The 25581-nt window shown below is 42.8% G+C and overlaps 2 protein-coding genes and 1 long non-coding RNA gene across 11 annotated transcripts in view; 2 read left to right on the forward strand and 1 right to left on the reverse strand.

Annotated features, from left to right (window-relative positions):
* The window catches only part of PTPRJ (protein tyrosine phosphatase receptor type J), a 124278-nt gene extending 116560 nt beyond the window's left edge, over positions 1-7718 (forward strand). For all 8 annotated transcript variants that reach the window (XM_080595127.1, XM_080595128.1, XM_080595125.1 and 5 more), the window contains 7 exons: positions 967-1057; positions 1734-1807; positions 1945-2079; positions 2549-2668; positions 3214-3374; positions 3644-3779; positions 4517-7718. In XM_080595127.1, coding sequence (XP_080451253.1) covers positions 967-1057; positions 1734-1807; positions 1945-2079; positions 2549-2668; positions 3214-3374; positions 3644-3779; positions 4517-4675 — 876 coding nt within the window. In that variant the 3' untranslated portion in view covers positions 4676-7718. The remainder of the gene's footprint in view (positions 1-966; positions 1058-1733; positions 1808-1944; positions 2080-2548; positions 2669-3213; positions 3375-3643; positions 3780-4516) is intronic.
* Positions 5082-16574, reverse strand: LOC308196338. Of its 2 annotated transcripts, XR_013952142.1 has the most exons (4): positions 16341-16574; positions 15793-15905; positions 11280-11390; positions 5082-9465 (listed from the first exon to the last, which is right to left on the reverse strand). It is a non-coding gene; the product is annotated as an uncharacterized lncRNA (long non-coding RNA). The 2 variants fall into 2 exon arrangements; XR_013952143.1 differs by lacking the exon at positions 5082-9465 and having other exon boundaries at positions 10431-11390; positions 16341-16568.
* Positions 16575-16856: 282 nt separating this feature from the next.
* Positions 16857-25581, forward strand: part of OSBPL5 (oxysterol binding protein like 5) — a 204592-nt gene continuing 195867 nt past the window's right edge. The window contains exons 1-2 of the mRNA XM_080595138.1: positions 16857-16988; positions 21047-21265. The gene's annotated coding sequence lies outside the window, so the exon portion shown is untranslated. The remainder of the gene's footprint in view (positions 16989-21046; positions 21266-25581) is intronic.

Raw genomic sequence — 25581 nt, forward strand, 5'->3', positions numbered from 1 at the left:
AGCTCTAAGTTTAGTTGAAGTGCATGATAAATTCTTCACATCCTGAATCATTAAATCTGCCTGTGAGCTATAGCATGGCCTGCTGCTCAGAGCTCTTGCTGGAAACAAGACCTCCGGAGTCCTTGCCCTCATTGCACTAGTGGTGTTTGCACTCTGGGAATGCCATTTACCTTCTCTGCACTTTATTTCATCATTTTTTTCCTACACAGCAAGACAGGTCATTCACTAATAGCAGGCTTCTTTAATGCATTCTGTGTGATTTGCAAACCACACCTGTGAAATAAATTGAAGGATATAAGCAGTTAGAGAAACAACTGTTAGGATTTCCTTAATGACCATAACTGTTCCTCTGTGAAGTGCGCTAAAGCTTAATTGATATAGGGTACAAAAGACGGGAATCAGCTGTCATTACAGACAGGTTCTGTGTTGTCATGTCTGCTGTTAAAAAAAAATCTTATTTTTTCCACTTCTCAAAGTTGCAAGTTTTCTTCTTTCCAGGACAAAATTTGTCCCTTTTACTGTACCCGGCAGGCTGGTGCTCCACCCTTGCCCTCCTCTCAGATTTTGCTTCCTTCTACAGTCCTTCTATGATGTAACTTGCTCCCTTTCTCTCTGTAACGCCAGCAAAGCTCATGCTAAATGATCTGCTGCCTTGGAGTTAGAATGGGTGTGCAATCAGAGTCAGTGTTAATGTATTTCTACAAAACTATTTCTAGGCTTTTAAAGCCCACTTGTAGGCTTTAAACGTGCTATTACTCTTCCATTCTGTACTAATCCTTTCTCTATCAGCTTTGCTACTGTCACCCTCCCGCTCTGTAGAAAGCTGATTTTTGTCATTTAACCCAGTTTTACATGCCTACTTTTACAGCAAAGGCCAAGGGTGTTTGGAGTATTTGCTTCAGTGATGTGTTTCTGTATAATTCTTAAACCAGGACCAGGTGCTCATGAATCTTTCTTTCACTGTAGGAACTCAAGTCTGCTGGTGTTCATCAGCCCAAATTTGCTGCTGAAATCCCAGAGAACAGGGGGAAAAATAGATACAATAATGTCTTACCATGTGAGTTACTCTCTCAGATTTTGTCACTTCTACTAATTGAGTTTTTAGGTGAAAAACCTTGGGTTTGGCTGATTTCATTTTAATAGTACCCGGAGGTTTCAAAGGGGAATTAGTGTTGCCAATTTGGAAAAAAATGAATTTGGGCTGCTGTTTTCCTTGTATGAACATGCCAATCACTGTACAAACAAACATAAAGAGCTTTCCTTGAAAGTTATAAAAATATTTTCCTTAATTAAATTGTTTTCATTTTTCATTTGTGAGAAACTTGCAGTCCAGATTTACCAGAACTATAAAAAATATTAAGACATTGCTGGACAGCTTTGCAAACTAAGAACCTGAACCCTGCCAAGCTATCTGCAGACGTCCCAGCAAAGTAAAGTGTTAAGGAAGAATTGGGTTAAATACAGGTTTTTGTGTTTGTGAGAAAACAAACCGTGTTTAAAAATATGTTCAGTGTTCTGAATTTTTTGTTACTGGCCAATCCTTTTTCTGAAGACCTTCATTATAAAAGCCTGAACTACTGCTATGTCTGATTCATAAAGTTATGTTCTTATTCTTAGAATGCCCATCATTCTAAAACACCTTTTATTTAGAAAACGTGTTAGAACTGCAGTATTTTGCCAAAAATTTCTGAAAGTTCTTAATTTCATAATTTTCTTTTCCTTTCTTTCTGCAGATGATATTTCTCGTGTTAAACTTTCAGATCTGAACTCTGTAACCGATGATTATATTAATGCAAACTATATGCCTGTAAGTTGCTTCATTAGTTGAGAAGAAAAATAATGTGTATTTTTGTGATATAGGCTTAACAGATCATATGATTTATAAAATCGACTTTTTATGGCTCATGGATGAAGGTGTGAATGTGTATATATATTTTTTCTTAGGGCTATATCTCAAAGAAGGCATTTATTGCTGCACAAGGTCCTTTATCCAATACTATAGAAGATTTCTGGCGCATGATTTGGGAAAAGAATATCTACTCTATTGTTATGTTGACGAAATGTGTTGAACAAGCCCGGGTATGGTGGTTTTGTTGTTGTTTTGTTTAGCATTAATATTAAAACTGAACCATCTCTTGAAGACAGTTGTATCTCTTCTAATCTTGTTGTTACCCTAATAAGTTGGAGATTGATCACTCTTAAAACAAGCATCTAGTTAATGGAAGATTGTCTTCTGAATTCAATGAGCCCAATTTTTTTTCCCTTTATATCTCCTGACTACCAGACTCAGGAGGGTTGTGCAATCTCCATTTTTAAGATTGGTTCCTCTCCATAGAGAATGGTTTTAGTAGATCTGCTCTTGCTTTAGGATAGGACATTGGGAAGGGTGAAAATGCTTCCCAGCCTCACTTGAGGGTGGCATGTTATTTAAAACTAACAGTCAAGGCCAAGGTGGAGTCACAGGAAACTACCTTGCCATGACCTTCTGTTTTTTCCCTATGTTTTATTGCTCTGTGTAATGTGTTGAACCTTTTAACTCTCTTCTTAGACAAAATGTGAGCAATATTGGCCAGACAAACAAAGCAAGACCTATGGTGACGTTGCTGTGACAATGGTCTTGGAGACTGTTCTTCCAGAATGGACAATAAGGGACTTCAATGTAGAAAATGTAAGCGGCTGTCCAGTTGTTAGTTGTGTACTGATATGCGTGAAAGTGATTTATTGAGTCAGTGACTTCACATGTCAAGCAACACTGGAGTGACAGAATATATTAACATCACTAAAACTTAGTCAAATTCAAAGTTATCAGAGTGGAAGGGATAAAAGCAGTGGCAAAATCCAGCCTGCTAATGGGAATTACTGGTTTCCCCATCGGTGACCCTTCAGCATGTGTCTCCCTGAGACTTCCACAAAAACTCATGCTTTATGCAGATATTTGGAATATCTGCTAAACTGATCAATTAGCACCATCTCTGTCAGCAAATGTAATGCGGCAGAGAAGATCTTGGAGTCGAGTGAAAGGAAATTATTTCTAAGTATTCTCTACTACAAGGGAAGGAAGAGGGAAATTGGAATATCATTGATCAAAGTACTGCACAGTTTGTAACGAGCAATTTTTTTGAAAAGTCTTGCACAGTACGTATGGCAGGAAGCCCTTCTGTTGCTCTTTTGAAGCTCATTTGTTTTCTTTTTTTCCAATGCATGTTCCTCTAGGCCAACACACAGGAGAGCCGCATGGTGCGTCAGTTCCATTTCACCTCCTGGCCTGATCACGGAGTGCCAGAGACAACAGACCTGCTCATCAACTTCAGACACCACGTTCACGAATACAGCAGTCAAAATCCTATTGACTCTCCTGTTCTAGTGCACTGCAGGTAGGAAGAACAAATTTGTGTTAGACATGCTTTCCTCTTGTGACTTTTTAAGAACAGCTCTTTTTCAGTGTGGTTCTGGGAGTCCCGGAAGGGTGTCCTTCCTCCATCTTGGTCATGGTAAAACCCACCTCTCTGGACTGCAGAAGCTTTGATACCTGTGCCACTGAAATAATAGAAAGCATATTACTAACTTCACTGGCTTTTTATTAGGCTACAGGTGAGCAGGTGGTTGAGAGAAAGCAGTAAATGGCTTCCATGTGTCATTGCAGTGCTGGTGTCGGGAGGACAGGGACATTCATTGCCATTGACCGCCTGATTCAGCAGATTGAAATTGAGAATACTGTGGATGTGTATGGAGTGGTGTATGATCTTCGAATGCATCGACCTTTAATGGTGCAGACTGAGGTAAGATTCAGATTTTCATCCAGCAGCATGTTTCTCAAACATGCATAATAATCCAAGAAAGGTAGACAGAAGACTGTAGCTCAGAATTACAGGAAGATAAGATTTTACAGAGCAATCTGAAATCGCCCTCTAATTAAACTTCCCTGCTTCCTGCCCTATTTCTTCCTACAAAAGTATTTGCAGCTAAGGGTTTTGTAGTATATCCAAGCAATCTCTTTCGAGGGTAATTTGTTGGACTAGCATTTGCAGGTAGAAAGAATTAAATCCTGAAAAAATTACTTTTAAGCTTGTTCAACCCATGTGAGTTTTATCTTTATAGCCACAAGCCAGAATTACCTTCAGTCAAGAGGTCTCTGCGTGCATCTTTTGTATTCTGCAGGAACACAGGCGTTCCTGCTGGAAGTACTGCTTTCATCTGAAAAAGCATGTGGATTAACTCAAGCTGATCCAGAAAAGGCTGTAAAATCTCCATCATGAAAGTCTTTTAAGAGGATGTTAGGCAACACAGTAAATTCGATCCTGTTTTTTTACTGAGGGTTCACATGACGACATGAGGTCCTCTCTAGTCCAACTTTCTATATACATACAACTTCTAAAATAAATAAAATGGTTGTGTGTGAAAACATTCAGTGCAGTACTTCCAAAAACTGAAACTTACATTCAGAAGCAGAACTACTTCCAAAATTAGGTATTTGCTAGAATTCTCTTAATATCCTTTCTTCTTTTTCTCCCATCAGGACCAGTACGTCTTCCTAAACCAGTGTGTCATGGATATTATTAGATCCCAGAAAGACAAGAAAACAGATCTTATTTACCAAAACACAACAGCAATGGCAATCTATGAAAACTTCACACCTGAGCCAGGCTTTGGGAAAGCTAACGGCTACCATGCATAGCCTGGAAGGAACGCAGTGTCTCCAAGAGGTGTTGTCTGCTCATAAGAAAGGGAGACGTTCTACGTATCTTTTCCGGGATTGTGTGCAGTGTCTTACATTTGGTTTCTCCAATTTTGTCCTTATATGAAGATGTGATCTACAGGACAAAAACAGTGCTGGCAGGAGCCAAGGATTGTTATAAAAAGAAAATATTTAAAGTTAACAGAGGAATTTTTGCTTTTTCTTGGGAATTTAACAGTACTGATAGGTGAAATAGCATTTACAGTACGAACAATGAACTAGAATTTCAATATTAAAATAATAACACAAGCTTTTTATTACAATTTTATATGATTTCATTTACAGACACCAGGCTTGTGGGCTGTTTTAATATATTTAATTATAAGTTTCAGGAACATATTTTATCTACTGTATCTGGTTACTTAGCTAATAGATATGTGCCTCTGTGATCTTTTTTTTTCCCTGAGTGTTCCTTTTTATTTAAAACAGGAGTACAAACACCTCCTCCAAACGGACATTTGTACTTGGAAATTGTGCCTTTTCTAGTTGCTACTCTAGAAAAAAAAAACAGCAGAGATTCTATTTTTGTACTGAAACTCTTAATGAGAACACAGATTTTTAAATAAGGCTTATGTCAAACCTAACTGTAGTTGCACTGTTGGCAGGACTCTCCAGAAGTTTGGAGGTGAGCTTTGTTTTTGCATTTCACCATGAATATCCCCTGCCTTAATGTTTCGGTGCCTCTGCTAGAGGAAAAGGAGTGGTGTGTCACTCCAAGCTTTAACTATAGTGAAAAACTGAGCGAGTATGTGAATGTGTGCGCGGGGGCGTGTGTGGGTGTGTATGAAGGAGAGAATAGCTCCTCCCTGTTCCTGGCTGATATTCCTGTTTTTATAAAATTTATAATGATTTATTTAAAGGTGCAATATATGATTTACTGAATAATGATCACTCTATTCTAATAGAGTTTTACTCAGGTTGGTGTCTTTTTATCGTTGTTGTTTTTCCTCAAACGTATAAATCTGTGAAAATGTTGAACTAAGGTTCCAAGTGTCCAAGCACTCCCAAACAGATTGACTGGCTTTACTGTTTCTACCAAAACAAATTGCACAAAGTTCTGCTGTAAAGACCAACTTCTCGGTTGATTTAGCCGTTCAAAACTGAGACATATCTTACCTGCCTGCATCTCATTGATCTAATGTAATTGTTTTGTAATTGTTTGCAATGTACTGCTGCTGTTATTTTAACTGGTCCTTTTAAAAACAGAACAAACAAGCAGAAAACCCCTAGTTTGCTGATTTTGCAAGCCAAGGATTTGATTGGATTTTGCTGGTACATAACTGCTAGACTTGTGAAGGCATTACCAATGAAGGACTTCTGAAGTAGTTTGGGGGTGTGTTGTTTTTTGGTCTTCGGATCATTGCACTGGTTGCATTGCAAAGGAATATGAAGTTTATGAATAATGCTATAGAATAGCTCTAAAGTGGTGAAAATCTTGTGAAGGTTTAATAACCAGAGTCCCTGAAGTTCTGCTGCTTTTTGTTTGTTTGTTTGTTTGTTTGTTTTAGCAGAGTTGTCAAAAATAGCTACATATATTAGGAGTATATGTGGTATTACAGTGGAACCTGGCGACCTCGCAGAATCCACTGTTAGCAGAAGAAAATGTAGGAATTCCTGGTGTACAACTGTAAATTTACAGATAACCAGAGGAATTTTTTACACCCAGTGTGAAATTATGGTGTGCTAGGTGAGCAAAACTGGAGGACAAACCACAAAGTGCTTCAGTTTTTTATTTTTTTGTAGCAGCCACTTGTGGGTTCTTGAATATTTTTTCTTTCTCTGATTTTTTTTTAAATCAGTACACATACACACAAAAAGAAAACAAAAAAACCTCTAAACCTAATGCATGAGGTTAGTGATCCTGCCCAACTCCATCCAAAATGGCAGTCCACATAGTTGATCTCACCCAGCATTCTTCCTAAGCTGCTGTCAGATGACAAACAGAAGTAAACCACTGGGACCAAACAGAACCATTCCAAAGGAACTGGGAGGAAGAAAGGCCTGCCCCTTACAGTCATGTCATTTTTTCTTCCTTTCAGTCTTCTAAGTGCAGAGCACAGAACCAGCATTCCTTATTCCAGGTCCTGCAGGAACATGCTGCCTTAGGGTGGTGAATGAATGCTCTGTTGCTTCAGAAGTCCTTGTTTTATACAGCACAGAGGAGAGGGAGATGAATCTTCTACTTTAGATTGTGCGTTTGCATTATATTGCAGTGGAACATCAGAACCAGCTAGCGTAGTGTTTCTGCCCAACCACCTTTTCTTGCAGAAAACAAAAGTATCTGTCCCATTCTTCTGACGTTGGAAGCAGGTGCCAAAGTCTCCCTTGTGTCAGCATCTAATGAATATCCATTTTTAATACCATTGTATCCACTTCAACACTTCTGTGATTTCCCAGCACTGAATCATTGTGAGAAGAGACAGAAGTTTGAACTAAATGATCCCAGGGTTAGGTGGAAAAGGTTGGTAAGGCTTAAAATGCTTTAAATGAAGTTGGCTCTATTGTCCCTGTGAGTAAGTAGGCCATGCTTCATAGGATATCTATTCAGGAAGAACGGGATTACAGGTAACTAGGGTTCTCTTGTGGATCCTTTTTGGCCAATGTGACTTGAATCCTGGCAAATATTTTTTCCCTGCATTCTGATGTTCTCTGTGTTATAATTGCTGAGATCTCTCTCTTCATTCAGTGTTTTCTCTTGCTGTTGCTCATCTAAACTGATTTACTGTCCAGGCACAAAGCTCTACTGTGTGGCAATGACATCTCCTGCATTTCTGTTTTACACTTCTTCCCATTTGGGGCCTGCTTAAGAAGGGAAAAGTTGATGCGTTTCAAATAAGTGACTGTTAGTTAAATATCTTGATATGATGTACAAATTTTATTGTTTTCTTATTTGTTGTACAGGAAATTTCAGCACGTCTATAATGTTTTTAATTGATTTGTTTTTAAAAATATAAAAGTAACAATTAAAAAGCATCATCCTAGAGCACTTTGTCGTTTCCTTTCTTAGGGTTTTCTTTTTAGCTTCTTTTGAATTAAAATTAATTTGCCAAAATACCTGTTTCATTTAGAAAGGCTTTAAAATGTGCAATGAAAGTGGGTTCCAACCCTTTAAGGTGGATTATGAGATGATTTGTGTTACAGTCACGGCTCCCTAAAGGTTGTTACTCTGACATTGAGACTTGCATGGCAGGACCAGGACATGACGTTTCTCTAAACAAAGAGCTTGCACCAGTTAAAGGAACAGTACCTTAATCCGAGCTCTGTCAGAAGATTTCTACTCACTGAAATAGCCATGGGTGAGGGCTGCTGTTTCTAGGACTTGAATACTTCTAGAAAAACAAGAGTGAGTACTTTTTCAGCCCTTGAATGGGATGTTCTGTTGTCATGATGGAAAGCATAGAAAAGGATGCTTACAAAAAATATCTTTGTGATAACTGACTTCTTGATTACAGTTTACCTGACTGTAGATGCATACAAAATACCTCAATTAAGTCCATTTTTATCAAAATTCTCAGTCTCTGTACCTGGTCAGCATCATCCAAATCACTCCCCAGGAAGATCACATGCCCAGAGAGTGATTCTGGCACTCAGCAGCTCCCCAGTTCATCCCAGGGTGCTGACATTTACTGTAAAATCTTGTGATCCTCCATGGTAACACTACTGCAATTTCTGAAATGACTGAGTGGTGAGATACGAGCAAAGTGATTGTCTTGTACTCTTCCACTGCAGCTGACTACCATTGCCATGGGCAATAAGTTTCAGGGAGGCTTTTAGGGAGCAAGATTCCTCACTTTTTACCATATATCACATAGGCTTGTTGTTTGGTTTACTGAAATTCAAATACTTCAAACTGTTCTGGCTGCCCTTAGAGACCATGGGGCATGTGGAAAGCTACCTAGAGTTATGCATTCTCACAGCTCCCAAAATACCACTGTTACTGTTTCAGCCATGTACAGGTTTTAAACGGTGGTGAATTACCATAGAAGCTCCTGTCACTTCATAAATATTGCTAATAAATGACTGTCTAATAGTATGATGAATCTGTTTTAACAAACTGTTCACATTTATTACATAGCTATGCCTGACTGGATGACAGAAGTTTCATCTGGCAGAAAATGTCTCTTGCATGGTAACCCAAAGCAGGACAGCATAAGTGCATCCTCACTGTACAACTGCAGCTTGGAGTAACTGAGCAATATACCTCTAATATATAATGTTTGCTGCTACAGTTCTTGAAATCACTTCTGTGTCTGCTGACTACAATGAAAACCCATCTTTTTTCAGCTTGATTTTGCAGACATTTCTTGCAGGCAGGGGTTTATTCAGTCTTACCAGCTGTTAGTAGCCTGTTCAGGTGGGTAGAGTTGAGCCAGTGTATCTGGAAATCAAATTTTGTACCTGGTCTTATCATTTATTAGTTTTACTGCCTTTGAGACTAAAGAACTGGAGGTCAGAGAGAAGAATGTAATGTTTTTGTCCTGTTCTTTATTTGATAAATGGGATGCAGTCAGAAATGCTGCTGCTCTTCCATGCCCTTCCTGGCTGGGTGTTACCAGGCAGCAAATGGAGTTTGGAGATGAACAGATGTGGATGTTCTTGCAGAACGGGAGTAAAAAATGGGGGCTTGGAAGGGAAAAACACGGGAGAATTTTGCACACTATGCCTTTCTCAAGCAAAAAGAAAAATCTTAGTGCTGGAAAGCTGCTAGGCCTTAAAAGCTTCTGGGTGATCTAGGGGAGAAAAAAAAAAAAAAGTAAATACAACTGCTTTTGTCCATGGGCAGAATGAGGAGCAAAGAGAGAGCAACAGTTTACTCACTTCTGAGGTAGGTACAGTGTTCTCCCACTTCTCATATCCACCAGAGAAGTTAGTTTTTTTCTTTTTCAATTACTGTGGCACTGCTCAGGGAGTCCTTTTCAGTCATCACACAACCAAAGAAACCTCCTGTTGTTGAAACCTCTGACTTTAAATGGTTTTGCTTTCAGCAATTTGCAGAAATGTTTGTGGAGTTGGTGCCAAACGTTGTCACCTCAGTGCTGTGCTGTTCCATTCTCCCTCCTTTTGTGTTGGGAAAAAAAACTCTGCCCATGCCAGCCTCCTGCCTGTGCAGGTGGAGGTAAATGAAGCGCAAAACCTGCCTGGAAAGCACCAGGAGGAGCTGCTTTCTGCTTGCTTTGCTGGCAGAAGGGAAGGGGCTGTTTGTATGTCTCACAAGGGGAAGAAGCTGGGAGCCCCTGTCAGCCCGTTTCCTAGATGTGAAGAAAAAGGTTCAGGATCCAGGCCTGTTCTTTTTTTTGTCCTTGTTGCTTACTTCACCGCATTTATTCATCCAGGTACCTTTTCCCAGTTTTCTTTCATTTTAAGCTAGTAGATAACATCCACCAACAGCCAGAAGCAAAGCAAACAACTGAGCCCCCCTCACGAAGAAATGGTAGTCTAATTTGATCAAAGTGAGTTCCTTTAACTCACATCCTACCTTCAGCTTTCCAAGTGACGGGGGAAGAGCCAGATTCTCTGGAGTGATGTTCTGGACATAATTCTAGTGTTTTGTGGACATCCCTAATGTTTTAATAGTGCTTGTGAGAAGACTGCAAGCACATTGCCATGTGCTAGAGAGACAGTGCTCTCACACACTGCCATGCTTCTGTCCCTGTTTTGATGGAGAGCAGGATGGGCAAGAAGACGTGTGCTGAAATTTTAAGAAAAGGTGTAAGAGATTTCTGGACTTGTTTTTGATTGACAGTTGTTTCATGTGGTATTTCCAGTGCTGGGAATGCATTACAGAAGGAAAACAGGCTCTGTGGTAAAGGCTGATCTAACATCTGCTCTGATTAAGGTATGTGTCCACCTAAAAAGTGATGGCTGGAACTGTACAATATATTCTGTTTATTTCTGTTTTCAGCCTCCAGGTGGCACACGATACCATCGTTCTTCCCAGGGAAAGCTGCTCCTGCCAAGCTGCTCACTTTCCCCTTTTGCTTCCCAGATGCCGATAACCTCCCTCCACCCCATGTGCTGTTTCCCCTTCCTCCTCCCCATGCTGTAGGTGCAAAGCCCATCCCCACCAGCCCTGGCTCACGTCAGCGGTTCAGCCAGATGCAGCATGCTTGTCTGTAGAGATGTACACCTGGTTAGATGGCGCATTTCAGAAACAGTAAGTTCAGCAATAGCCTGACAATGCAAAGTAGCTGGTGACTATGTCAAACAAGCCTTTGCTTCCTTGAGAAGTTGCTTTTACACTCTAGTCTTGGCAATGCCTAGACATTTTCTGATGGTGCGCCTAGTCCAAGGTGTAATGGCTCTGGTCGGACCAGTCTGGAGCTGGTTATTCTGGATTATCAGCTATGCTCATTTCCTTTCCTTATCAGTCTGCTCTGCAGCTGTTCCCAGCAATAACAGATTTATAGGATTGCTGAAGACAGTGCAGATATATCAATAAAGACAGGAAACAATGATGTGCTTGCTTGTACTGGTCAATAAGGATAACAGTTAAAAGGCTATTTCAGTTAATGGATCTGTTTATGTGCATGTGTGTAACACTAACCATGATTCTTCCATGCCTTTTCTTACATAGCTCCTCGGGGAGGCTTTAAATGCACCTTTTAAAGCATCCGGCAACATCTGCTGAGTTCCTTCGGCTTCTTCTGTCTCCAACCTGAAACACAGTGAGATGTCAAGGCAAAGCTCTAGTGGCAGATTCTTTTTATTGTATTATTTTTTTACAAGCACAGCTATAATGGAGATATGTAAGGGAGCTTCAGCAAATGTGCTAAATCTACTGAAAGACACATCTAAATCTACCTAGCTGCTTACAAACCCGTACAATGTCTCCCTTTCAATGGGGAATAAATCAGAACAAGAAATAACATTTCACATCCAAACGTCCCATGCTCGTAATTCAGCATCAGGCCCGGGGAAGATCTGCTCTGGGCAGGGTCTCCTGGGGCCAAACAGTTCTCGGGTGCTAGTCCTGGCCCAAGTGATGCTCCCAGCACGGACGGTGACAGCCCAGCTAGGCATGTGCAGGAGGAAAGCTGAGCGCTGGAGGCCACTTGTAGGCCACTTACCAAAATACCGAGAAAAATTTCTGAACAGTGAAGGATCAGTGAAGCCTTTAAAATCGTTGTAGTTTAATAATAAGCCAAGCCTAAAGCTATTGAATTGTTCTTCTTCCACATGCGATCTCCTAAAACATGACTGGGATGCCAGCAAAATAGGTTTCACAGTGTTAGTTGTAGTGAATATTTTCATTTGTCAAGTTCATCAATATTTTCATTCGTCAAGCTCAGTGCCAGCATTGCCACTGATGCTGCAACTTGGTATTTTGAAAATGAGCTTTTTAGGTTTTTAGAAAGCATTGCCTTTAAAAAAAACGCCATCAGACAAAGCTTTGAACAGTTCCACAGTGCCTGTAAAAAAGCTTTCTTGGGAATTTCTTTCCATTTTATTTTTTCACCATTTGGATGTTTTTAAAACAATTTCCAAATGAAGATGAACATTGATTGTTTCAATTAGGATTTAAGATTATATGCCATTTTAGTTTATTTAAAACATTTTGTAGTCAAGGGGACTGAAATCCTGAAAAATCCAAAGAAAGCACCGATTCCAGTCACACATGGAACCCTGCTCCCCTCCTCTTCCAAGTCAGACAGAGAAGGAAGAGGCACGCCCAGAGCAAACAGCTTGAACGTGGCCTGGACAAACTGGGCATGCTTTTTTTTTAAGAAACAAAATTAAATGTGAAGCTAGAACACGGTGGGTCATAGACCAGGGAATCTGAAAATACACAGATGTCAGTCAGTAACATGCATTTAAGCTTTCTGCAGATGGTAACCTGAGTTGTTATCTAGAACTGGACACAAACTGTAGTAATGCTGATAACTCTCCTTTATGCAGAATTTGATATTGAAATAGGTCAGCACATATAAGACAGCTTTCTCTTATATATAGATTTATATTAGGATGTTATTCTAAGCAGCTGTAGAAAATACATGCTTTTTCCTGAAGAGCGCTGTACTGAGCCATCTGTCACATGTATTTAGGTCCTCAACCTTCTATTTCGTAGAGAGAAATCAGAGAGTTGGTTTTTTTTGGTGTTTGTTTTTTCCATCTAGCCAAGTTATTCCACTGTGTTGTAGGCGTGCATGGCTGCACAGGATGAAATTTTACAAGTCAGTTTGAGGGAGGCATAGTGTTTTTTCCAAACCAGAGCCTTAAGGCTCTTTGAAAGTCACTGGATTTAAACGATGTTAGGAGAGGTATGATGTAGAGAGGTATTATTCTGTAGAATACAGGCAATTCATTACAGATAAAACATGACTACAGTCATAATTTATTGCACAAAGTAAATTGTAAGTGCTTTTACTAGGTAGAGCCAGAATCTATGTGAAGACACAACAAGCACCCTGGTCTGCAGAGGCTGCTCTCACAGCACTCAGAGAAAAGACGCTATTGCAGTTTTTCGCTGAATTGTTCTTTCACTTAGCAGACACTTCAACTCCCAAGGTCTTGGCTATTCAGTTTATTTCAGAAAAGGCAGAGTGCCTATTTGGGAGTCAAGCAGGCTGCTTTCTGGGCGGGGGGGCAGAGCCACTGAGGGAAAGACCCATCCTGGTGAGACTTTACATTCCACAGCGTGACCAGACGAATAGAACTACTAGCTGAGTGGAGCACGAGATGGCAGTGTGATGACCATGGTCACCCTACCAAACAGAATTTGCAATTGTCTACCATTTTCTGGACTTTTTAGATTTATTTTTTTTTAGAATAGAGTTAAACGTGGTTTTTTTTTTTCCCAAAATATTCACAAGTAGTTTCTTTCAGCAAAACAGGTAGAATGGGAATAAAATCAGACAGGTTTGTAGGTGATTCATAGCCTGAGCAATGAATTTCTGCATTGTGGAAAAAAAAACAAACAACACACACAGTCACCATTAAAATACTACAAAGAAGACTAGCAAAATGAACTGACACCTTTGCCAGCAGCCACATTGCGGTGCTGAATCGCTTTCCCATGGGCTGGGGGAAGCAAAGCCTGTTTCTGCTGTGCTGGTGCTGAGGGACTGTAGTGGAAAAAACCTGCATGTTTTATTGCAGGTGTGCAGTGCAAATGTTTGCAGAAGGGAGGCTGTGGTGCCTCCTGTTCTTGCATCACACCATAGAAAAGGGAAATAAAAAAAATATATTTAACACAGTTAAATAATTCTACTGCAACTAATATATCATCTTAATAATTTGGGATTGTACCAAAAATGAGCAGGCAAACAGGAAAGTGAGATAAGTACGAGTCTCTCATCACCCTCCATAAGGAAGGCATCATACTCAAAGCTGACTGTAGCCTTTTAACTTTGCTGGCATGCAAGGAAAATTCTTTCACACTAATAGTGAAATGATAATTTCCCATGATTGAAAGGCAGGAGCTGCTAAGCATAACAAAGTGAGCTTCCTTTGCTCGCTAGGATATCTGCCAGCACTGTGATCAAATCGTGGCTTTCCTTGGCCCACAGTCAGGAGGAAACTGCATATTCTTGATCAAAAGCACAGTCTGCTTAGGTGGAGACAGTTTAATTATTGGTGACAAATCTGACAAAAGTTCTTTGAAGTGATAGTCTCAGGATGGTTCAGTATTCACATATGGGGGAAATCAATCTACTTAATTACAGCAATAAATAGCCTCAATGATGAGACTGAAAAATAAGGTAGGGGTGAGAGCTCTGCGAGGTCACGGGCAGCAGGCATGAGGGTGGCCAGGCTGGGAGGACCTGTGCTAAAATCTGCCAGTGGGGGGGAAAGAGATTTGGGGTAAATCAATCATCCGTGTCTTGCCTGGCTTTTTGATCTGGTTCTTGTTATATAAAAGCGACTGAGGGGCCTGGTCAAGAAGCCAAAGTTGATAGAGCTGGATCTCACTGTGATGCCTGCCAGCCTTCCCAAGGAGCTGGCAGGGCTCTGCCTCCCTGGCAAAGGCTGGTCCCCAGAAGCAGCCCAGGACCTCCCACACTAAGCACAGCCACAGCACAAAAAATCAGGAGATACAACAGGGCTGTAACAGACAGGAAAACCCAAAGGAATTCATACAGTTGACTGAAATGCCACCTTCTCCTAAGTTACTCCACAGCAAAGGCAGGAAGCAAACACAGAAAACTCTGATTAAGTGATTAAGGTCTTACTATACCTGTGCAAATCCCTCCTCTGTAAGCTGACTTGTAATCAAAAGGAGGTTTTGTGAGTATCTGGGGCTCATCTGCTTCTCTGGTGAGGCAAGCAGCAGATGCAGGGTGGCATTCCATCGCCTAAGCGGTGCCAAGCACCACCCTGAACATGCAACAGAGGCTGTGTATGGCAGGCATGTACAATACACAGGAAGTCTATGCCTTTCTGCAGCAGCTGGGTGCTTAAAATGGGCTAAGCCCTGCAAGGAGGCACCTGCCCTTCTGTCAGGAATGGCCCTTGTACCTGCCAGCCTCACCCCAGGGATGAAAACCTGGCCCTGGCCTCTGCCTGAGGATGTCTTCCATCTCCAATCCTCCCTGCTCCACTGGTAAAGCAAAAGCAGGCAGAGCCCCTGAATGCGGCTGTGGGACTGCCGCCTGCTAGCGGGCACACGGGGAGCTCGTTTCAAAGGAGGGAAGTCATGGCACCCAGATGGATCCCCCTCTGGCAGCAGATGAAAACTCTGTGGCTTCAGAACAAACAGATTGATTTTTGCATGTAGGAATTCAAGAAATCAGCTGCATAACGTTATACAAGCCGGAGGGGAAGCCTTAAAAGTTAAAAAAGCACATCATACATGATGCATTTGCTGGTGATGCTGACTGAGGCATTCTGTGCTGAGTGGAATCGCTATACAGCAGAGGTGAGGAAGCAGGGCCAGCAGATTTATACCTCTTGTACACAACAGTATGTCAGTGTTACTAGGAGGAGGAGAATGCTGTAGCTTTTAAAAAGAACCACCACCACCACAGCCTGTTTTGGCTGTTTGGAAATGGGACTTGGAATGAAACGCATGCAGTGGTATCTAGTACTTCAACTACAGAAGCCAGTAATAATCTTCTTACCATTCTTGGCTTCAGTTGTGCCTATGGTCTTGAAATCTGGGGAGCTGACTCGGAAGCAGACTAGCATCAAAGGTTTTCTTCTAAGGAAAGCTTCATGGTCCTTATGCATGATACTGTTGAGCACAAAGGTGAATTAAAGCACGTGTGAATAACCTTTCTGAAGGCAGAAGGCCACTAAATATTTAAGCACACATGCTTGAGGACTTTGCTGAATACAGCCCTGTACCTAGCAAGGAGATAAAGAAAGACCCCTACTCTGGCACTGTGCCCCCTCTGATCAGCCTGCAATCGTATAGGGGCTGGTGCTTTTTTAAAGCTTTCTCCTGAATGCATACATAAGGGGAAAAAGCCTCTCATTTTCAGCTTAGTGGCAGTTGCATCAAAACAACACCCCTGTGGCACTAACAGATGAAAATGACTCTTAAAATACTGTCTCACAACAGCATTGTACATGATTATACCAGAGAGTACCCTGAAACAGTGGATTAAACGTAGCACAGGTGCTACTGGGGAAATGGAGGTGTATTTGCTGCCCTGAGGGAGCTCACCTTGAGGTACAGAGATGTGGAGCAATTTGAGAGCGCATGCTGAAGGGAGTAACACACAGATCTTCCCCACATACAACAGGTTAAAAAATGATGAATAAACAACGGAGAAACACCATAAACCTAAGGAAAGATAAAAGAACAAGCGCCCGCGGAGCCCTTTCTCTCCCGTTTCTCCATCTTTTTCCTCACTTTCTGCCTTTTCCACAGCCGACTTCCCCTGTACCCGCCCCCCCCCCCCCCCCGTCAGCCTCGGCCGCCCCCTGAGGCGGGGCCGCTGAGGTAGCGCCCGCGCTTCGCGCGCGCGTCGCCTCTCCTCAGAGCTGCGGTCTGCCCTCACAGCCTTGCACCTCACGTGCGGGCGCCCATCGCTGCGATCCGCCCCGCTCTCTCCATCGCTGGGCACTATCCTGCAGCCGTCGGCCGGTCCCGAGGGACGGTGTTATTAAAAGGAGGAGAGTGCTGCAGCTTTTAAAGAAAAACACGAGGGGACAGCTGGCCCTGATGGCGCCCAGCGGCGCGTTCCCCCGGCGGCCATTTTCCTCCGCGTGTCCCCTCAGCGAGCATTGGGCGGCGAGGGGTAGGGCAGGGGACGCTGAGATGGCTCCTGAGTCCCATCAGGGAGCGCTGAGGTGTGAACCAAGCTAGTCCGTGAGTGAGATACGGGGTTTGGGATTTTCTGGTCAAAGTGTATCGTGCCCAGCCTCGTCTTTGTTGGTGCGAGGGCTTTCGCTGTTGAATGGTATGGACTGATCCTCACGCAAGTGGAGGGAGAAAGGGGGCGAGGGTGGAGGGAGTTGTGAATAATTAAACACCAATACGAAGCAACGTGAATAATGTATGATAAATTAGCCCAAGTGCAGCAGAGGAAGCACGGGTAAAGTTTGTTTCTACAAGCAGAAAATGGGATGTGACAGGGTATTTATGCTGGAACAGCTGTTTATTAAAATTGTTAATTTATTTATACATATTTCCTCCCTGGTGCAGTTAGGAGTTTTGTCAAGGGTGGGGCAAAAATCTGGAACTGAGCTGGAAAATGAATTTGCAGGGTCCCAGGGCAGCACTCTCTGCCTTGGAGACCTCTGTCCTTGCTCAGTACTGGGCTTCCCCATGGGCCTCCTGCCTCTTGGGGTGTGCTTTGGTGGCAGGTGAGGCAGGCAGGGTAATTAATGCTCATAATTCCATGAAAGCCCACGCTGGAGAGGCCCACATTGACTCTTTCCTTTTCCGATGTCACTTTCCACAACTACCTTCTTCCTTTCAGACTGTATTTGCTGTTCCAACATAAAATATTTATGTTTTAAGATGTTATGTTCGTTACAGATGGTAACAGGACTGCCAGCCAGAGGGCACCGACTCTATACTGCAGTGTCAAACTGATTTTGGGTGTTTGTGTGTAGAAATAAAAACTCAGGCAGTTCAGTTCAAATTCAGTTTTCCTGTCAATAATACTCAAGGCCAAAAGCTGCAGTATTAGACGTGCAAAGTTGCTTCATTTGGATCAAAGTGAGTTCTGAGCAACACGATTTTTTAATTTGTGCATTGCTTAGTCTTGTTTTCTGTATTAATGGGTAATCTGGGTGTTTGTCATGATAAATCACAGGACAGCACACACAGAAGGTGTTTATTACAGGTAGCTGTGCAGCTACTCTGTGGCACAAAAAGTCCAGCTGGCACCATCCTTGCTCATTGTGGCCTGCACCCGGAGCAGGATTGTGTGAAGCCATCAGGAGCTGAGCACTGAGCCTTTCCTACCCCTTGTTCACCCTTCACGCAAGGGCTTACTGAAACACCATCCATTGATCTTGTCTCTCCTTCCATGCTCTGCCCTCTCCCTTCCCCTTTTCAGCAAGGATGTGGTGCCTCCTGACCTGCCTGCTGCAAGAGAGGGCATCTTCTCACAGGTGTGAACGACACGTGGGGAAATAGTTTTTTTGTGTTATTCTCTGCAGGCTGTATTTTTCAACTTTAGGACTGATGCATGCTTTCTGGTGCATATTGCAGTTCTTTGCTTAGAATTGCCCATGGATTTCTCTGTTTCTGGAGGTGACAGAACAGTACCCTCAATCAGGGACTGTTTAGATTGAGGTAGAAAAAAATAACCAGAGGAACTCAGACTGTTTCACTGGTTTTTTTTTTTTCTATACATGCTCTTTATAATCATGCCATGCTAGAAAAGTTAGAACTATGGAAGTGACACTGTCGTGCTACCCCTTGTGCTCAAACTACGTGTGAAGGGTTGCATATAAAATAGCTGTCCCCCCAAAATCAGGAAGCTCTCTTTAAACATTGAGGTCACGCACACATTTATATATGTATATATGTAAAAAACATGGAAATGCTGGACCCATAAAATATGCATAAACAGGAGACTGCTGCTAAAAGGCTTAGGCTGTGCAGCTGCCTCTGTAGGGATGCACAGATGCAGCTGCACATCCATGTGCTGGAAGGGATGGGGAAGAGGGAGGCAGCTTTTGATCTTGCATTATGAGAAGCACGATACAGTTTTAATGGTGTTAGCTCTAACTACAAAGATATGTTTCGGTTCCTTGAGCTTTTACAGGCTTCCTGCATGCTCCTGGGCTTTCCTGATAGTAAGAGTAGCAACTAAGTAACATAACTTTCCCAGAAGTAACGCCCTACTTCACAAAGCTGTCCCGAGAATAAATGTGCTAAAGAGAATAAGAATGTGCTGTGGCCAGGCAAAGCACGAGCATGCTGTGGAAACTCCTCAGTGAGCAGATTCAGCGGGTGAACAGAATTCTGCTTTTTGTCTGTGTGTGTGTGTAAGGTTTTTCCCCTTCAGCTGTTGCAATGACCACAGATTTGCATGGCCACTCACGTTATGAATTCTGAAAAGTGTTGAGCACGCGATTGTGGTGATGAAATGCTCTGTCAGCGGTCTGTAATTCAGTTAGATATTTTTCTTTCTTCATCTCCTGGTGCCTTGATTTAGATGGGCCCTACCACTTTAAAAGTAAAGTGGGACACAGGGATGTGAGAGAGAAGAGGAAAATTGCTGAACTCCCTGCCCTGTTCCAAATTAATTAGAGCCAAAACCACCTCAAATATGTGTAGAGAGAAGCTTAGAAAATGCTCTCTGTTACAGCATTTAAATACTGAAGCTGAAGTTCGTGATGAGTGATAAAACAAATCCTTTGTTTTAGAAGTCTGACCGCATTCCAAATGCACAGGAGGAGAAAATGTAGGTATTTACTCCATTTCTAGCACAGTGTGCAGAACTTGCAGAATAAGTTGACCTCTGGTGCCTGCACAGCTGCCTGCCCAGCCGATTTTCCTTTTGCCAGCTGTACAAAAGTTCAGCAGCTCTGGAGGCAGGCTGCTGTGGTAATCTGTGGGGGGTCTCCTCATGTGTACCACCAGTGTGGGCCTGCTGCTGGCTTAGTGCTCTCCTACTCCGAAAGGCATGGGGCTCCTTGCTTGCTCATCATGTTTCCCTTAGTTTCCTTAAGACTTCTGCTTCCAGTAAGTATGTGTCCTGCCTCTATTTGCAGCCAAGACACCGTTTTCATAAGCTGTGCTCAATGAGCGTCTTCCGCAGCACCCAGATCTGCTTTGAGGGAGCACCCAGCATGTAATTGCCTTTGCGGTGGGGTGTGCTCGCTGCCCGGCAGCGCCATGGAGCGGGCAATGTGCAGTACGGGGGCCTAAAGTGAAACCCCACACCTTCCAAAGGCAGCAGCCGTTCCCACAGCTGGCAGAAAAGCCTCTGTGAATTTGAGTGGGTCTATGCCAATTAACATCAAAGGGAAATCCAGACAATAAATGCTTGCACATGGAGCTTTCCAAGATCAGAGTACAAAGTCCAGGCTGTTGAATTCAGATAAGGTGCGCCTCTGTGCTGCCTGGTTTTAGCGTACGGCAGCTTTTGGAGCTTCTTTTCCAGCTCCCCTAATGTAACGTGGCCTTCAGAGCTCTGAGGGTGACATCTCTGGTTCATAGTCCCCCAGAGGGCTGTATTACCAGCATGTAAAGAGAGCACAGGTAGCACTGTCCTGCATAAATAAGTGAAAATACATCCATAGCAAAACAGGAGATTGAAGGCACATGAAAGGGAAGAGCGGTTATTGTTAATGACAATCTTGCTGACCTTATTCTAATCTAACCCATTTTTTTTTTTACCATGTGCTTTTTCATTAAGAAACCCCTCCCATTTCAAGACGTGGTATAGCTTTTTGCAGTCATAGCTTTCCAAGGGGCTGCCTGCACTCCAGACAACTTTGTTCTCCAGTACACGTAGGTGAGGGTCTTTAATGGCACTAGTGAAGACTGGGTGGTGTGTGCTTCTCACTTGTGTCAGCAGACTGAAATAAATGTGGCTGGAAATGTGGGCCTTGGCTGGGCTGCCCTCAGATCGGGTGAGGAGTTGGCTTTGCAGGTGAAGCACCTCAATGCAAAAACTTGCATGGAAAAAAGTGCAAATAGGTTCTACCTCAGGGAAGTTAGCAGAGGTGAATGCCACCCATGTTTTTTCTCCATTGGGATTTCATAGCAAAATAGTTCCTCTGGTGTCAAAATACACGTTTTCAAACCAGCCTCATCTTCGTCCTAGTGCTGATTTAGAAGGAAGACCTCCAAAGGCTTTTGACCTGCTAACGCGTACAAATGCAACAAGTGCTTTGTCATCTTTAGGATTTACTTCAGCTTAGCCAACACATACTAAGGTTGACATATCTTGTTTTTCCTAGTGAAAGCAAGGCCTACGGTTCCCTGGATGCCCTGGACGTCAGCCACCTCCGCGAAGCTTTGTTGCATGCCGAGATGTGTCTCTGCTGCTGTAGGCTGGCAGGGTGCAATCCAGGGCTCTTCTGAGTGGCAGTGACGTCCAGGACAAATGCGCGGAGCTGGAGGTGGGATGGCTTCACACAGCCACTGCAGCAGGTCCAGCTCCAGAAAACACGCGAGAGGTAAGGTTTCAGATTTTTCTCCACACTGCCCACCACAAACAACATCTCTGTCCTTAAGTGAGTGCTCAGTTACTGGAGCAGCAACTCCCACCTCCCCCTACAAAGCGAGGGCTGATGCTGCCCCCACTCATAGCATGAATTCACGGCTCTGGGTGTCGCTGTGCTGCTTCCCAGCTCATCAGGCACCTGCTCGACTGACTGATTTCTTTACCCTTGCCAGTGTTCCAAATAGCTGTGCTTCTATTTTAGCCAGGCAAGTCAAGTGCAAGTTGTTTTTCATGCAGGATGACGGTATACATCAGCACAGGCAGAGCGAAGCTGGCTTTTTGGCGAGCAGACCATTAGTATGGGGCAAAATGCTCACCCGCACCCTGATGCTGATTTTCTTCTTTATTGGCTGCTCTTGAGTCTGCAGCCAGAGGAGCAGTCTCCTGTGGAACGGCAGCTTTAGACAATTTTATTGGCTGATGAATCTGATCTTGCCTGGCCACCTTCCAGAAACACTGACTTGCCCGAGATGAGAGTGGGAGGAAGGTTGCTCTGCCTGAGGCTCTAAAGCAATTGTTTTGAGACCGACGTAACACCCATGCCTTGCTGCACGGTAAGTGTATAACGATAGATACGTATAAACACGTACATGTGCGTGAAGTGCTTTATAATGTAATTGCTGACACAATTAAATGTGCGGCTCCCGTGGACTGCATCTCATTTGCTGCTTAATTAGGTGAAAATTTACTTGGTTAAATTGCTTGCTGTCTCAAAATGCTCAATTAACTGTTGCAATGATCTAAGTTGAAACACTGCATTTGTCTCCTGTGAATATTTCCTGTGCTGCAAGACCTTGATTTAAGCTTTTTGCTATGAGAGAAGAAAATACAGCTGCAAGATGTTGATCTTAAAATATTTTCTTCAGCGTTAGTCTTATGCTAGTAGAAACTCAAAATACCAGAGCTGCTTGGTAATATTTGCTCAAGTCTTCTAAAAATTGCTGATTAATCTTGCCCTTTCTTTTTTGAGGATAACTTCTGTGAAGTTTGGTGCTATGGATTGTTTTGCCAGTTGTGCTTTGCAACAGAGCAAAAATAGGGCAGAGCTAAGGAAGAGGATGTTTTAAATGTACCCCAAGAAGTGTTTGTGCTCAAAGTGGCAGGATGCTGCATTGCACCTACGTCAGTTGCAAACTGCTCTCCAGATGAACGTTTCTGGAAGAGCCTCTGAAACTATTGCTACCTACAGAACTGATAGCTGACCCACAGGTTGAAGGAATGCAGCTTTTTGGGCTGCAGCAGGTCTATGGCGTTTAAAGATGAAGCTGATTGTGAGAATGCAACATACCTGCTGCTTCAGACATAATACTAAACGTTTGAATTTTCACTGTAACAACCTGCAGTGCCTCTAAAAGCCGGTGTGGGGATGGGAACTGTGGCTTCTTGGCAGCTTTGGGAAGCGACCTTTTACCACTGTACTTGTTCAAAATACCTCTCTCTGATGTTCCAACATTCTTTGTTTAGGAGAGAGGGAAAAAGTGGGGTGGCAGTGTTTCCTGCAAACTACGTGGAGCGTCGTGCAGGGACAATGCAGCATCCTCAGGGCTAAGACAGAGTATTAAATTAAAGATGAGTGAAGCTGTATACAGTTCCCAAACACTTCCTGAGCTTGCACTTTCTGTACTTGTGAGCTGTGCCTGGCACACCTGTGCTGATGGTGCTGATGCTTTCTGTCCTTGGCTGGAGTAGCTCTGCAGTCCCGTGCTGGCTTGGGGTGCAGTGGGTCCCCTAAGGAGCCAGCAAGCAGCGGCACGGTTTCCAAGCTGTTTTGTTGTTGTTGTGCTGCTTTGAGAAGGATGGGAAGAGGTTGGAATAGGAAGGCTAAGTTCTGCAGGTGGAGGAGAGAAGTGCATCTATTTGCAGCTGTAGCTGTAAGGAAGAGTTTCCCTGTTATGTTCGAGTGGGGGGGAGAGGAGGCCTCACTTCTTGATGCAATTCCGAGCTGCGTTTCAGCTGCGGGAGGAAATAACCTTGTTGAACTGGCTTCTGTGACAAGTGGGACTGCAGTGTAGGAAACTGCGTAGCTCTGTTACCAGCTGCAGCAATGAGAATGAAATAGGACCTCGTCTTAATGAGAGATGATGAGGCAAATGTGTTTTAGTATGACTTTAGTGCAGTTGTGCGAGGTAGCATTGACAAACACTGGTGCTGTGTCATCTAAATATTCATTTTATTGGCCCTGTAAATAGTCTAAATGACTTCTTCACTTTCCCCTATGTTTCTGCACTATTCCTATTCCTGTTTTTGCTGGCTGAGGATTCTGAGGGAGCCATGGGAAGCTGACATTCAAACTCACTGGATTTCAAACATTCCTTCCAGAAATCGCAGGCACTGCCGTTATATGGGAGGAGAGGCAGTATCTGTAGAACAGAAGCATTTTATTTTATAGATGTGTTTGTGATTTTCTGTGGCTTTATTGCAGAATTTCAGTTAAGGCTTCTTTCAGGTTAAGATTTATAGTTTAACACGCATAGTACTGACATTGCTCCCTCCCTGGCCTGTGTGGGATGTTTCTATAAGCTTTATCACCGTTCATCTTAGAAGAATGTTCAGCTTGGATTTAGAAGGACCTAAGGCTCCTTTAGCATTTGTGCAGATCATCCTAAGTGCTGTTGGAAACCGGCACTGATACCTTTCAAGTACCTTTTTCTCTCTGTTGAGGCTCTGAATCACTGGAAACATCACAAGGATGTCAGTAGGTGCGAGTGGTGGTTGTTTGTACTGCCATGTTCAGAGAGGATTGGGCATTCTCCAGGCAACTGGAAAGCTTGTTCTCAGGGGCTCATGTTTTGAGGCTGGTATGCCTCCGTTGTCACATACCACTTGAACCTGTTGTGCCGTTCTCAGTAACATTGAAAACAACAAAAGTTAACGATACAAACATCCTTTAAAGAATGCCCTTTTAGTGAAAGGCCGTGCTGAGTACCCTCAGTCTGGTCTGAAAGGGCAAAAAATATTCTGTAGTGACTAGCTTCATTTGTGTCTGTGCTTTTAAGACTTCCAAACGAACTTTAAAAAAATAATGGCGAAGGGGGGACCATAACCCCTTTGCAAAGTTTAACATAAATAATAAAACTGTGAACTCAGAATTTGCAACCAAGCACTAGCTGAGCTCTTTCCCCCTCCCTTTGGTTATTTTATTTTTCTGCACCTGAAGAAGGAAGGAAAAAATTCAACGGAGAGGAGAAAGTCAGAGAATGATGGAGAGGTTGTCTAGAATTAATGTTGGAAATGAATTTGTGAAGTTGCGAGCTGTGGCTGTTGTAGTTATGCCACTAAAAATGAAGGACAAGGGCGGGAAGCTGTGTCTGAAGATGTAAATTCTGCCAGTTTTAGGTTAAATTGGAAGCATCTGAATGCAGCCAGTGGAGCTTTACCAAGGACACAACTTGGGTCTCCAAGGTGCCTTTTGGTTCCGTGTTACTGGTTTGCTGCTGGTGTGTTTCTGTGGCTCGGGGCCTTGTGGGAGGGCAGGCAAGACAGATGGGTGATGTGGGGTGCAGCACCACTTTGTGGTCTATCCACAGCTCCTGGGAGTGTGAGGGCCATGGCTGCAGCCAGCCTCAAAGTGGTGCGGCCACGTTTTGGGGTTTTGCTGTCAGACATCTGGCATGGTGCTCAGCAACCCGATTGCCTTGGAAATGTGTCGGGATCCTGAGCTCTCATTTTTGTTGGAACACATGAGGATAAGGACATTTCTAGCCCTTTTGGTGTGTGGTGGTGGTGGAAAAAAATCTCAGAAGGAAAGACAATTAAAATATTATAAATCTTGTGGTGTATATTAATGATTATATTTGACAGTTCTGTAGAAGTAAATCTGAGGGAAAACTGATTCTCACACTTAAAAATTTTCTTTGGAAAGCTTTTGTTGTTTTTAGATTAAGATGTGAGTCAAGAAAGTGGGAATACAATGATATCTATTTTGACAGTTTAAAAAGGCTTTTATGCAATGGTTTTGCAATATGCTAGTGTAGAATGTGGACTTGCAAATTACAGTCGTATCTTAAAGCACTTGAAATTCAGAATGGCATGAAAACTGACTGCAGTGATTTTATTTTTATCTTGGTTGGCTTTGTGTTAGTTTGGATGGAATTTGTATTTCAGTATATGTATATAAACATGATCCTATTAACATGTGTGCAAGTAGGAAGCTGGTAGGCAGTGTGCTTGCATATATGTATCAGCATATTATTGAGACATAATATGAAATATTTACTACCATATCCATTCACAAGACCTGATGAGCTGTGCATTCATGTTAGGAGTAAT

The sequence above is a fragment of the Anser brachyrhynchus genome, assembly GCF_964034855.1.
Source record: "Anser brachyrhynchus genome assembly, chromosome: 5".
Taxonomy (NCBI): domain Eukaryota; kingdom Metazoa; phylum Chordata; class Aves; order Anseriformes; family Anatidae; genus Anser; species Anser brachyrhynchus.